The sequence below is a fragment of the Gymnoscopelus microlampas genome (assembly GCF_963454915.1).
Source record: "Gymnoscopelus microlampas genome assembly, chromosome: 15".
NCBI lineage: Eukaryota > Metazoa > Chordata > Actinopteri > Myctophiformes > Myctophidae > Gymnoscopelus > Gymnoscopelus microlampas.
Genome location: NC_139952.1, coordinates 39206148 through 39219499, shown reverse-complemented (window position 1 = coordinate 39219499; position 13352 = coordinate 39206148). Strand labels below are relative to the sequence as shown.

Genomic DNA, 13352 nt, shown 5'->3' with positions numbered 1-13352 from the left:
GTACAACAGCAGTGACAATACACGGAAATGTGTGTGGGGAGGAATTAATTGGCTTAATGACTACATTGGGCAGAAAAGGGGGTAATTATTGAATTTACGGCTGAGTAGACACTGGAGTTTATGTGGGCACAAAGTGGAAAACGGCGACCTTCGACCTCCGTTCACAGAACGGCTGCGTACCAATACAGATGAGACACACATTCCGTGTTCTGAGCCAACTGGCTTCCCAGGAGGACGTAACCAGTTCCTCATTTACAGGAATGTTAAGCTATTAACTCAAAGTGTTGTTCAAGTGCTATTTTCTCGTCTTCGTGAATAAACAACGCTAGTGACGACGGCCTTTATATCATGTCATCAACTATGGAAACCATTAGGGGCTGCGTTCCACTGAGGGACCGAAAGAATGCCCCAGTTACAATGCAATTCAGACATCACGTGTCCGGGTAGCCCAGTCGGTAGAGTTCTCGCCTTTGAACCACAAGGTTATGGGTTCGATTCCGGGCACCACCAACGAGTAGCACGGTTTGGGTGCGGCAAGTCGTGCGGTTAAGTACTGGGAGCTGATGGTAAGAGTGACGCTCCACCTCAGCGATCCATCTCCAGGTGGTCTAGCGCATTGTAACGGGGATAAACTCTCGCTGATACCGACTATAAGCATCTCCGACCGAATTACTTACTTACTTACATCACACAAGTATATATAAATAATGTTTATTTGCGAGAAAGAATGGCTCCCAGCAGGCTAATACACACCCACCCATACATGTACACACACACACACACACACACACACACACACACACACACACACACACACACACACACACACACACACACACACACACACACACACACACACACACACACACACACACACACACACACACACACACACACACACACACACACACACACGCAGGGTTCAGGCCTACATACAGCACACATTGTTTTTCCATCTCTCACCCAATGACAGCAAAGGCAGGCAGCTCCTGCAGGTCAAAGGGGAAGTCCATGCGGAACTTTGTCCTGAAGAGAGCGGTGATGGTGACTGAGGAAGAGGAGGAGAAAAGGAGGAAGAATGATAAAGGAAAAGACAAATAGACATAATTGCTGATCTTTTAGTGCAGCCTATCAAAGTCAGTAAATACAGCTGTATACAGTACGGTCTCATGGAACATAAATATTGTGATTTCCCATTAGGTGCACTGCTGCTAGATTAATGACAGAGGGGAGATACGGTAGGCAGACTAGCAGGTAAGGTAATTCATGTACTACCGTTTCACTTGTCCACGGTTTCTGAGGACAAATGGCGCCGCCTAGTGCATCCTCTTATGTGTGCAGTAAATGCGTCTATACATAAACTCAATTAAATATACATGAATTAGTAGGGGATAAGTAGGGGTTGGCAGTGATTGGGACAATGCAAACATGGGGGGAACAGATATATTCAAAATACAATAATATTTACATATTTTTTTAATACTAACAGTCAATATAGAAACGATGATGATAATAATGAATGGAAATAAAATTAACGACAATCAGAAGGATGTGTTTAGAATTCAGAATTATTATTCTAAAGGCTGTTCACTCTAAGCACTATAACTATAACAATGACTACAAGCACAGTATATTTTCCATAGTCTATAACCATAACTCGTCTGTGTTATAGCTGTGGTATGGACTCTGCCTTCCACTTGTATTACAATTTAAACAACATCTTTATACTGTAGTTATAGTGCTTGGCGTGTGAACGGGCCATAAAGTGTGATACACATTTGCACCATTATGGACGTATTAGGGTGTCGAATGTCGATCCTATATAGACTGCTAAGCAATATAAATACAAAAAAACAAGTACTTTATATTTTGTCTCTATCGAGTAAGGCGTTAATTTACGCTACATGGAGATAAGAGGTTTCTGCCCGACAGCAACGATATTATGCAAGATCCACTCTATCATTCCATTCAGTTTGTTTCAAGGTTAGGGCATACAGACAGGAAATGGCCACCTGGGCCAGTATACGTACTGTATGTGCACCTGCATCTTTATTGAAGACAGACAGCACTTTGAATATGACTATGTGTACCTGTGTCCTCAGTGGCGTGCACAGACATTTTGAGGGGCAGGTGCTCAAGTAAATTATACTTTTTTTTGTTTACTTGGTCTGCTCTTTTTCCCCTCTACACCTATACCTCTTTGCCAAAAATAGCCGATCTACAAGCCCACAACGCCTCGCAGCGCGAGGCGTTGTGAGCTTGTAGATCTGCTATTTTTGGCTAAAGTTCTCCTCAGAAAAGGGATGCTACAGTAGGTTTCGAGTGGTTATGGTAAAAAGAAAAATCATATCACATAATGATTTGGCGGACCCCCTGTAGTAACTCTGAGTGAGGACCCCCTAGGGGTCCCGGACCCCCTGTTGAAGCCCCTGCTGTAAACTGAAAAAAATAAAACTTTTTTTTTCTTTTTTTCAAAAGGGCACTTCTGGTCAAGAGGGCAAAGGGCAGGTGCTCTAGCTCCACCTAGAGTCTATCTGTGCACGTCCCTGTGAGTCCTTATTGAATATGAGTATGTGTACCTGCATGCTTATTGAATATGAGTATGTGTACCTGCATCTTTATTGAAGACAGACAGCACTCTGAATATGAAGGCACTGAAGGTGGCAGCAAAGTAGCCTCTCCAGTAGTTCCTCACCGCAAAGTATGTGGACGTCACCTCAATACTGAACAGCACACCTGGTAGGGAAGAATGATATTAAAAGGTGTGTGTGCGAGTGTGTGTGTGTGTGTGTGTGTGTGTGTGTGTGTGTATACATTTAAACTGGGTTTAAACAAGTACATAAATGCACTGAGGTTCTGAGATACAGGTCAGCAATGACACTGTGTGTAATGTGTATACAATGTGTGACTATAAGCTTTTTATGACAAAATCACAGAGTTAAAGATGAAAAGCAGCCACCAGATATGTGTGAATATAATCTGAACACTGACAAAACCTATGGGATACATAGTCCCAATCGCCCCGCAAGCATCAGTTCCGTAGTATTGCTACAGTATACTGTAAATCGCATATTGTCTTCAACATCAATGAAATGTATTGTACATGTATGTAAATTGTTATGTTTTATTCATAAACATACTGTACTGTTTTTTTTAGCAGGTGAAGTCAAAGGGCTAAATGCATGTATTACAGTAAGAGAGAAAATGGAAGAACAGTGGTTCTCAAAAGTGGGTTCCGGGGGACCCCCAGGGGTCCTTGACTATTTGAGAATAGCCGATCATCTATGACAGTGGTTTTCAACCTTTTTTGCGTCAAGGACCCCCAAATTGACACATATTAGCCCAGGGACCCAATCTACACAGTAGTATCATCATCAGTGTTCGGGTCCATTTGGTTCCATTTGTACACTCTCAGAGTTACAGACATATAAGGGTCAATTTGGTTCCTAATTATTAATTTGGCTGGGGACCCCCTGGAACCCCCTCAAGGACCACTGGTGGTCCCCGGACCACTTGTTGAAAACCACTGATCTATAAGCTCATAACGCGTCGTGGCCCGTTGTGCGCTTGTAGATCTGCTATTAACAACACATCTTTCGTACAAAACATTTTCAGATGGGGGTCCTCGGATAAATACATATTAACATGGGGGTCCTTGATATGACACGTTTGAGAACCACTTATGTAGAAAGGCAGGAAGAGAGAGGGAGGGAGAGAGAGAGAGTAGAGTACCTCCTAGAGGGGTACCAAAACAGCAACCCACCCCCACCGCACAGCCCACTGTTAGGATGTCTGTGTAACAGTATGGGTTCTACTGACACACACACACACACACACACACACACACACACACACACACACACACACACACACACACACACACACACACACACACACACACACACACACACACACACACACACACACACACACACACACACACACACACACACACACACACACACACACACACACACACACACGGGAGGGGAGCATGGAGAAAAGGGAGTATGAAAACGGAGTATTGAAACGGAATACAATGAAAGAAAGAAAGAAAGAAGGAAAGAGAGAAAGAAGGAAAGAGAGAAAGAAAGACAGACAGACTGACGCTAACAGAAACAAATAAACGCAATGTAAAGGGAAAAAAACATATTTGTGTGATTGTACAGAATTGATCATTAATGATTGACTCAGATGTTCTGCTCACCTGATAGACTCCTGAGACGAAGGACATGAACCTGCTCAGAACACAAGCACAGATACTGGCGATGTGCACGAAGGGACCCTGGAGAGACAACCACGGGTTGAAATGAAAGCCTGTAATGTAATGCACGTGGTTCCCAAACTTCGGAACTTGAAAATCTCAAAAGTGTTTGCCGGCCCCCACCCGTCTGTCCACTGAACATCTGATTCTGAACACACATCGATTTGGCCGCCGTGTTCACCCATTCCATCAGGGAACGCATCTCTGTCATTGTCTCCGCCAGAGAGTATGTTTTGCACCCTGTCTGTCTGTCCGTCCGTCCGTCCGTCCGTCCGTCCGTCTCTCTGCGAGCAGCTAATCTCCGGCACCGTTGGCCTGATCGCAGAGAAACTTTGCACACACACTCCCTGGATGCCAATTCCGAACCTCTGCCCCAAATATTTCACATGGGCCTGTCATAGCACCACCATGAGGCCCATTTTTGCAAAACACATTTCTTTATATTACTCCTACAGATTTTGTCCAAAAATCACGCAAATCGGTACACAGTATTCTCTATAGTCACGTGATTAACGCGGATCTGTCCGATTTTCCTTATTCCATCCTGATTGGCTAAGATTGGCTTCCAAAGTTTGCAGGATTGGTCCGTTTTGAACAAAATGCCTCAAATCATGAACAAAGCATGCAATATATGTGCAATTTAGCAAGCACATTTCCCACTAGGCCGAGGAAGAAATGCCACTTGATTTTTTAAAAATCAGCCTCATCAGCCTGCATTTTTCACATCTGCCTTTTATAGCTAAATGCCATACATATCTAAATGCCATACATGTGGTTTAGTTAGGGTATGTTAAATAATGTTATTGTGAGTGTTTATTCTAAGGTCCACTTATGAACTGCAGTGGAACTGTTCTGAGAGAGGAGGAATAAGAGATGATGACAACGTGCTAAATATCTCTACGGCTTGTGTGGTATTAAGTATTGTGGTTTGCTATAACACATTGATATTTGTTTTTCCATATGCAGAGTCAAATATCATATGATATGTATATGGGTACATTATGTGTATAGCTACACTATTTGAAAAGATCATCTAATCCTATATATCCCTGTATATAATAGATGTTGGCTAAATGTTGAAAGTATGCCGGCTCCGGCTCTGTATGTGATTTTAATGAATTTTGTGATTTTACATTTTGCGAACCCTTGTAAAGATGAGATTATTTATACAAGTTTTGTGTTTCTTTTTCAAGAATGGCGTATGATGGTGTTGCTAAGGGTCCTGTGGAGTCTTCAGCCCTGGTGTTCCCAACGGGGGATGGACTGGCTGAGTGGATGGAGAAAGAGCGCTCTGAACTCTGGATCCCAAACGCTTAGGAGGACTAGACGGTTTCTGGACTAGGAACGACCTGGAACCATGCTTCAGATTGCAGGACGGGGTCCCTATAGATTTCCATCACACTGTTTACAGTAGAAAGGTTTGTCTCGAGTGTGGACACGCTGGTGACTTTTCAGGTGATCCAACCGACTGAAACTCTTGTGACACTCTTTACAGTAGAAAGGGTTTTCTCCAGTGTGAATACGCTGGTGTCTTTGTAGCTTATATAACTCCCTGAAACTCTTTTCACACTGTTTACAGTGGAAAGGTTTTTCTCCAGTGTGGACACGCTGGTGACTTTTCAGGTGATCTAACCGACTGAAACTCTTGTCACACTGTTTACAGTAGAAAGGGTTTTCTCCAGAGTGAATACGCTGGTGTCTCTGTAGGTGACCTAACGCACTGAAACTCTTTGTACACTGTTTACAGTAGAAAGGCTTTTCTCCAGTGTGAATACGCTGGTGTCTTTGTAACTTACTTAACTCACTGAAACTCTTGTCACACTGTTTACAGTTGAAAGGTTTTTCTCCAGTGTGGATATGCTGGTGTCTCTTCAGGTTATCTAACAGATTGAAACTCTTGTCACACTGTTTACAGTAGAAAGGTTTTTCACCAGTGTGGACACGCTGGTGTTTCTTCAGGTTATCTAACAGACCGAAACTCTTGTCACACTGTTTACAATAGAAAGGTTTTTCTCCCGTGTGGACAACATGGTGCGTCTTCAAGTTAGAATTGGAACTGAAACGCTTGTCACATTGTTTGCAGATGTGAGTTTTCTTTCCTGTTTCAGTCAGACAATGTGTCTTTACTTGCCATTGAGTTAAAGTCCTGGTAGACTGTTGACTACTGTAAGGACTTGATTCTGCTGAATTTTCTTGCTGCTGGCTCGTTGTAGGGAACAGTGGGTTCATCGTCAAAGCTGCTGCTACAGTATGCATGGGCTGTAACTGTAATGGTCCAAGAATGTAACTAATGATGTGTGACCTTACGAACCTCCAGGATTGGTTACGGGGCAATCACCTGACTCTGCTGGAATAGTTCCTCTTGTAGGCGATAAAGGCTTCCTCAATGTCTCTCTCCATGTGTGTCATTCACACTGTGCAGTCTGGTTTTAAGCTCAGCTGATTCAAAGCTCCCGTCATCATTATGTTGTCACTATGGTGTCAGCCATGCCCAAATATGGAGTTCCATGTCATTTACTGAGATAAAGTCTCAGCCCATTCAAACCTCAATTGCCGTCTTCCAGTATGAAATTAAGTTTTTTTAAAAAGTGTGCTTCTAGGAGCGCGGGTCTCAGACAGGCCGGGTTGCCTACCAAGGGCATGCAAACTTCAGAAGGCAGAGTCATAGCCAATTAGAATGGAATCTGGAAAATCTGAGAGATACATCTTGATCAAATGACCCCAGAAAGGCGCTCGGGTGGCACAGTGATAAAGTCTCTGCCCACCACCACGGAAGTTGTGGGTTCGAATCCACCGTGGTGCATCCGGCTCTGTCGAGTGTCTGTATACGAACACAATTGGCCTGTGTTGGGGAGGGAAGCTGGGCAAAGGAGGTGATATTTGTCAATGCACGTACTCCTATAGGCTGGTGTGGCACCTGTTAGCAGGGAGTGTTAGGCGGGGCGGAGTAGGACGAAGGCAATAGCAGAGACAACTCACAAATGTAAGTGGGGAGGAATCACTTGGCATAACAGCTAAATTGGGGGGGGAAATGGGTAAAAAAAAGCTGTAAAATCAGCCATATAGTGGCCATCTCAGTGGTTCCTCTTAGGGTTGGGTATTGCCTAAAACCTCATAATACAATACGTATCGCAATAAAAGGGTCCCAATATGATATGTATTACGCGATACACGTTGATTTAGAATAATAACCATGTCCTACATCATTTTCTAAAACTGCTCACACCTACGTCGCACTGCCTATTCAATATGTCTGAGTCATAGTAAAGGGAGCTTTGTCAGAGTACCCGTTGGACCTGTCTGTCTACCTGTGTGCCTTTTATGCCCATAAATGGAGATATCTGTATCTGTCGGTCCTTGTCCCTGTTTATGCCCATATGTGGAGATCCCTGATGTCATCAGTGTATGCCCATATATTGGAAGCCCATATTGGTTGGATCGGCGGTTCTGGAGAACTGGGCACCGCAACTTTGCACGCACATTCCCACAAGGCCGAGGAAGAAATGCCACTAGAACATTTTCAAATCAGCCTCATGATGGCGCAATAACCTACTTGAACTGGCGGAGACCTGTGCTCCGAGGAGCACTTTTTCTAGTTTTAGATTTATTTGGCTATTCAAAAATAGCATTGCTTGTCAAAAATATACAAGCACCGAGTGCTACGCTATGAGCTTGTAGATCTGCTATTTTTGAAAAATCGTGCATTTGTAACTGTCAAATGTCTCAAAAAATTACTTCATTTTTCAGAAAAACTATTGTTGCTATATCAGTGGTGCTCTTACTTTTTCTTGTCAAGGACCACCCCACATTAAATATGTTTTTGGCCGCCGACCCCATCAAAATATGTTGTTCCAGGGACACCCCCAGAAGCAAAGATGTGAGTTAAAAATGTTGTTTCAAAAAAATGTACTTAAAGTGTATGTATTTAAAGATCTACAAGCTTGTATGAGCCGAGCTATGAGCTTGTAGATCTGCTATTTTTGAATAGCCAAAGTATAAAAATAATGGTTATAGCTAAAATCTAAAATGACACAGATGCGTTAAAATGTGGTGCATACAGTACATGTCATTTGGCCCTCTGCGGTGGCACACATGATAACAACAACAACCAGTAAATATGATGTGAATAATAATAAGAATAAGACTCACCTCTTTCCCAACAGGCATGCCACTGCCAAGGGCCGCAGTGAGGCCAATGCATTTAGCGATGAAGGCCTTGAAAGTTAGATACTCTTTCAACACCACACCTCGCAGGATGGTCTTCAACTCTGGAATACCAGAACCTGGAGGGTGAGAGGAAGGGATGGGAGAGGACAGGGAGAAGATACAAGTGAATGAACAGCACAAGAAACCTGCATTAGTACTGTAGAGTACAATTTACTCTACAATTCACTCTTAACTCTCTTAGTGCCAAGCCGAGTCATCACTTTCGCTTCCTGATTCCTTCAGACTCACTGGGTTCCGGTTTCATGACGCAGATTCCGTTTCCGGTTCTCATTTTTTCCCCCGGTCATTTTAGGCCAGAATAGGAAAAACGTGTTTTTTCACATGGTATAAAAAACGAACGGACAGCTCCACTTCTATTTTCTTAAGTCTGGGTGACGATCAGTCATCGGCGTCGTGTATCACATCGTATTTAAGCCCGATCAGCGATTGTCGAAAACGTCACATCCGGTTTATGACGTAGTGACTGTTTGATTCTGTTTGGGGGTGGTCGAGCGAGTCAGCGAGTGATTGAGGTGTCAATGTACTGCTCTCTGCTGGTCGATCTATGTATGTGTTTAAACCCGCAGAAAGACAAACTATTTGAAAATTAAATTACAAAATAACAAAAAAAAACACGAAAATCGCTGGCACTGGGGGAGTACTTTATGAAAATACTCTGGCAGTCAAAGAGTTAATACATTCTCAACAGGCTGGGACTTTGCTTGTTTGCTCGCTTGGCTTGTTACTGTCGGGCGGAAAACCTTGTATCTCCATAATTCAACTTCTTTTCACAAAATGAATGCCATACTTCATATAAAAGTGCTTGTAGATCGTCTGTTTTCACTATTTAAAAATATTTTTACAAAATACAAAAGGAACATTTTTTGGACATACAAGGTATCCACGTGACAGCAACGATTTGCATGCTCAACAAGTTGTTATTCCGCTGCAAGCTTGTAAAGGCCATACAGATCATGTACGTAGAGATAGTCAGATACTGTAGTGCAGTGGTTCTCAAACTTTTTCATGTCAAGGACCCCCAAATTGATATATATATATATATATATATATTTGGCTGCAAACCCCCCCCCCCCATCTGATTTTTTTTTGTGCCAGGGACCCCCAGAAGAGAAGATTTATGTGAAGAAAAAGTGTGAGAGAGAGAAAAAGAGAGAGAGAAAGGGAGAGAGAGAGAGGCAGATGGATGGAGGAAGAATTAAGTGACAGATAGAGACGAGAGAGATTGAGGGGAACATGTGATGTCCTCACAAGTATAGCAATATAAACCTCTGTGTGTGTGTGTGTGTGTGTGTGTGTGTGTGTGTGTGTGTGTGTGTGTGTGTGTGTGTGATTGAGAGGGGGGTACACACCGATGGCTTGCGGCGCCACCAGGTTACAGAAGAGGGAGGAGAACATGATGAACATCATGGGGTAGGAAACCCAGGTCACATACTGGAGAGGGATGTTCCCTCTGAGCTCACCATGGATCCACTTATAGGCTGAGAGGAGAGGAGAGGAGAGGAGAGGAGCGGAGAGGAGAGGAGAGGAGAGGAGAGGAGAGGAGCGGAGCGGAGAGGAGAGAGGAAGAGTACAGGAAGGGATGGAGAGAGAGGGAGGAAAAAAGAAAGTTAATTCAGGGCTGCAACTATCAATTATTTTCTTTGGCGATTATACTACAGATTACTTTCATTAATTCAATAATCAAGAAGCGTGTTTTAAATATTGTAAATCTATATGTTGTATCAACAAATCAATTCACCTAACCACTAATCATTATTTCATACTTTGTTTATACTTCACTTTATACTGTGCCGTTTTTTTTTTTTTACCAGATGTACAAGCTCACACAGCTTGTAAATTATGAAGTATTTATTTGTATCGATTAGTTAGATTAACTGTTGCACCCCTACATTCATTTGAAGGAAAGGAGGGACACAGACAGAGAGAAGGAAGAATTGTGCAGATCAAGCGTTCCTGTGGTGAGAAGAATTGCATTGTGGGATCTGTAGTCCTTCCTACCTTGCAGGCTCTTGGCGCTGGCATAGTCCATGGTCCAGCTAACCAGAGCCATGGTGATGCCGAGCAGGACCAGAAAGATCCAGTCCTCTCCCAGCTTGGTCACCATGAACCTCTGCACCCGAGGTATGCAGTCTGCAAAAACACAAATGCACCCTAACTTTGCAGCTCAGGAAAGCATCTGTCATTTTAGATTTTAGCTTGTAGATCAGTTATTTTTGAAAAATCTTGAACATTTTGTGTATATATCTTTTATATATATATTTTAATATATATTTTTAAAGCAAACATTTGTACCTCAAATCTTTGGTTCTGGAGGTCCCTGGAATAAAATATTTTACAAATGTTCGCTTTAAAAATTATATATTCAAAGATTTGGACAAATGTATCTAAAATGATACAGATGCATTCCCGTATTGAATGGGTTAGAGCAACAAAAAAAATAACGACTCAAACATTTTGTTAGGCCAAGTCCTAATGTGCGACTTGGTGAGTAGTGAAAATGTATTTTTTTATTTTTACTAAAGACGAGAGGCTGCGGCTCGAAAGTACCATAGCGTTAAGGAGAACTCCTTCTAACGCTAGGGGCCCTATGGGCCACATGGCTCGGCAAGGCTTACTTACTTACTGTGTGGACTTCCACGTGTTTTGTGGGGATTTACTTACCTCCGCATTTGGAGTAGGATCGTCTTTTCTTTACAGAAGACGATTGTTCCGCCGCGGGTTCCTCCTCGAGGCCCACCTCTGTGTCAGAGGGACAAGGAGGTGGTGGTCTTCCTCTGTGTCTGGTGAGTGGCCTCTCTCTGTGGCCTCTCTCTCCATGTCTGTGGCGACTGTGTCCGTGGTGTAAATGGTTCTTCCCGTGGCTGGGGCTGTCACGATTAAACATTCAAGTTGACGAATAATTAATCACAAATAATTGTGATTAACGATTTAATTGTGTTTTTGCCATTGAACTTTTTATACCTGTTTGCCTTTTAGGCTTCGTAATCAACAGTTGCACAGGGCAGATATGACAAAATAAGAAATTACTGACATATTTAATAATGTTATACTTAAATAGGGGAAATAGCTTATTTACAAGCTCACAAGCATGTGAGCTTGTAGATCTGCTATTTCTGTTATTTTTGGAAAACTTTAGAAAATGTATGAACATGGAAACATGGAAACGATTATGACGATTATGCAAAATAATTGCGATTATCTCAAATAATTGCGATTAGGCGATTATGTAATAATTGTGACAGGCCTACCCGTGGCTACTGTGGTGATTGTTTCCATGTCTTCTGATCTGTCTCTCTGTCAGCAGGCGGGTGGCCTCTCGTCGTCCGGACCCCCCCTGGTGCTCCTGGTACTCGCCATATAGCTGGAAAACACAGTCACGGCAATCAATACAATAGGTCAGTCAATCAATCAATAATGTTTTTTTACACGGTAAGAAAACTGAACGAAAACAACAGAACAACAATAAATCAACCAATCATCCATTCACCTCAATCAATCAATTATAGGTTTATAGGTACGGGATTTGTAGTGTTATTACCCTTCCAGTTATTACACTGGCCCGGGGGCCAGTCTGCAGACAGAGAAAAGAAAGAGACAAGAGAATATAATATACTTTTACTTAAGTAAAAAAATTGAGTACTTTTTCCACCACTGAGCTAGTGCATGTGGGACTCCCTAAACCACTGTCAGTCCATCCATTAATCAATCAATTAAACTAGACTCATTTATACACTGTGAATTAGAATTCCGCTACTTGTGCCTGTAGGAGAGAGTGAGTGACAAATAAAACCTTGTTGATTCTAAACGACCAATCCACCAACCCACATACCAAGCATCATTCATATATTCACTAGGCCTGTCAAAAAAAATCGATTCATGAATAAATCGCGATTCTTAATGCCACGATTTTAAAAATCGAATCAAAATATTAAAATCGATTTTTTGAAAAAAAAAAAAAAAAAAAAACCTTTTTTTTTTTTTTTTTTTTTTTAATTTTTTTTTATAAGTTAGTACCTTTTTCACTGGCAATTTGTCTGAAATCAATGTCAGAAAGACTGCCTGACATGATCTGGCTGCATTGAAGTGTATGATTCAACTTTTCATGGTGAAAATCGCAATAAATCGCAGAATCGAATATCAATTAATCGCAGAATCGCAATTTTAATCGAATCGGCACCCTAGAAAATCGCAATAAATCGCAGAATCTAATCGAATATCAATTAATCGCAGAATCGCAATTTTAATCGAATCGGCACCCTAGGAATCGATTTTGAATCGAATCGTGAGGTAAGTGAATCGTGACACCCCTAATATTCACATTCTCTGACAGCCCTTGTGCTGCCAGACAATAAAGTCAATCTCAGTCAGGCATCATCCATTCATTAGACATAAATGACAGTAGTCAAATGAGTGTCATATTTGATAGATTGAATCGTTTAACTGTTTGCAAAAAGTACAGAGGTACGGTTATACAAAAATTCTAGAAGAATAACACAAAAAAGCCCTGAGGGCTTGAGTCCATTGTGGTTCTGTGTATTAACCTAGACATATAAAGACATACAATATTATACAAGAAATCATCAATACTAGGAGCAGTAAAAAGTATATTTACAGAAAAACAGTGGGGGGTCAGTTCTTTTGACATGCTAGAAGACTTAAATTAAAAAATATTTTAATTAAATTAAATTGCAGACAGGTGCTCTTTTGTGGCGGTTTTGAAGGAGGGTAGGTGGCAATAGTGGAATGAATTCATCCCCATGTTTGTACCGAATCTGGGGGGAATGAGATCAGTGGAGATCCCTCTGGTGTTGTGCCCGTGGGCGTTTCTCACTCTTTTCTCACCTGTCAAAGTAGTTTGACA

General features: G+C 42.0%; 1 protein-coding gene across 1 annotated transcript in view; it reads right to left on the bottom strand.

The window, feature by feature from the left end:
* The window catches only part of clcn1a (chloride channel, voltage-sensitive 1a), a 62759-nt gene that overhangs the window by 31975 nt on the left and 17432 nt on the right, over positions 1-13352 (bottom strand). The window contains exons 2-10 of the mRNA XM_084080640.1: positions 11740-11852; positions 11153-11358; positions 10490-10621; positions 9841-9969; positions 8414-8547; positions 4208-4285; positions 3733-3811; positions 2611-2736; positions 964-1048 (exon numbers count right to left, since the gene is read on the bottom strand). Of these exons, the coding sequence (XP_083936766.1) occupies positions 964-1048; positions 2611-2736; positions 3733-3811; positions 4208-4285; positions 8414-8547; positions 9841-9969; positions 10490-10621; positions 11153-11358; positions 11740-11852 (1082 nt within the window). The remainder of the gene's footprint in view (positions 1-963; positions 1049-2610; positions 2737-3732; positions 3812-4207; positions 4286-8413; positions 8548-9840; positions 9970-10489; positions 10622-11152; positions 11359-11739; positions 11853-13352) is intronic.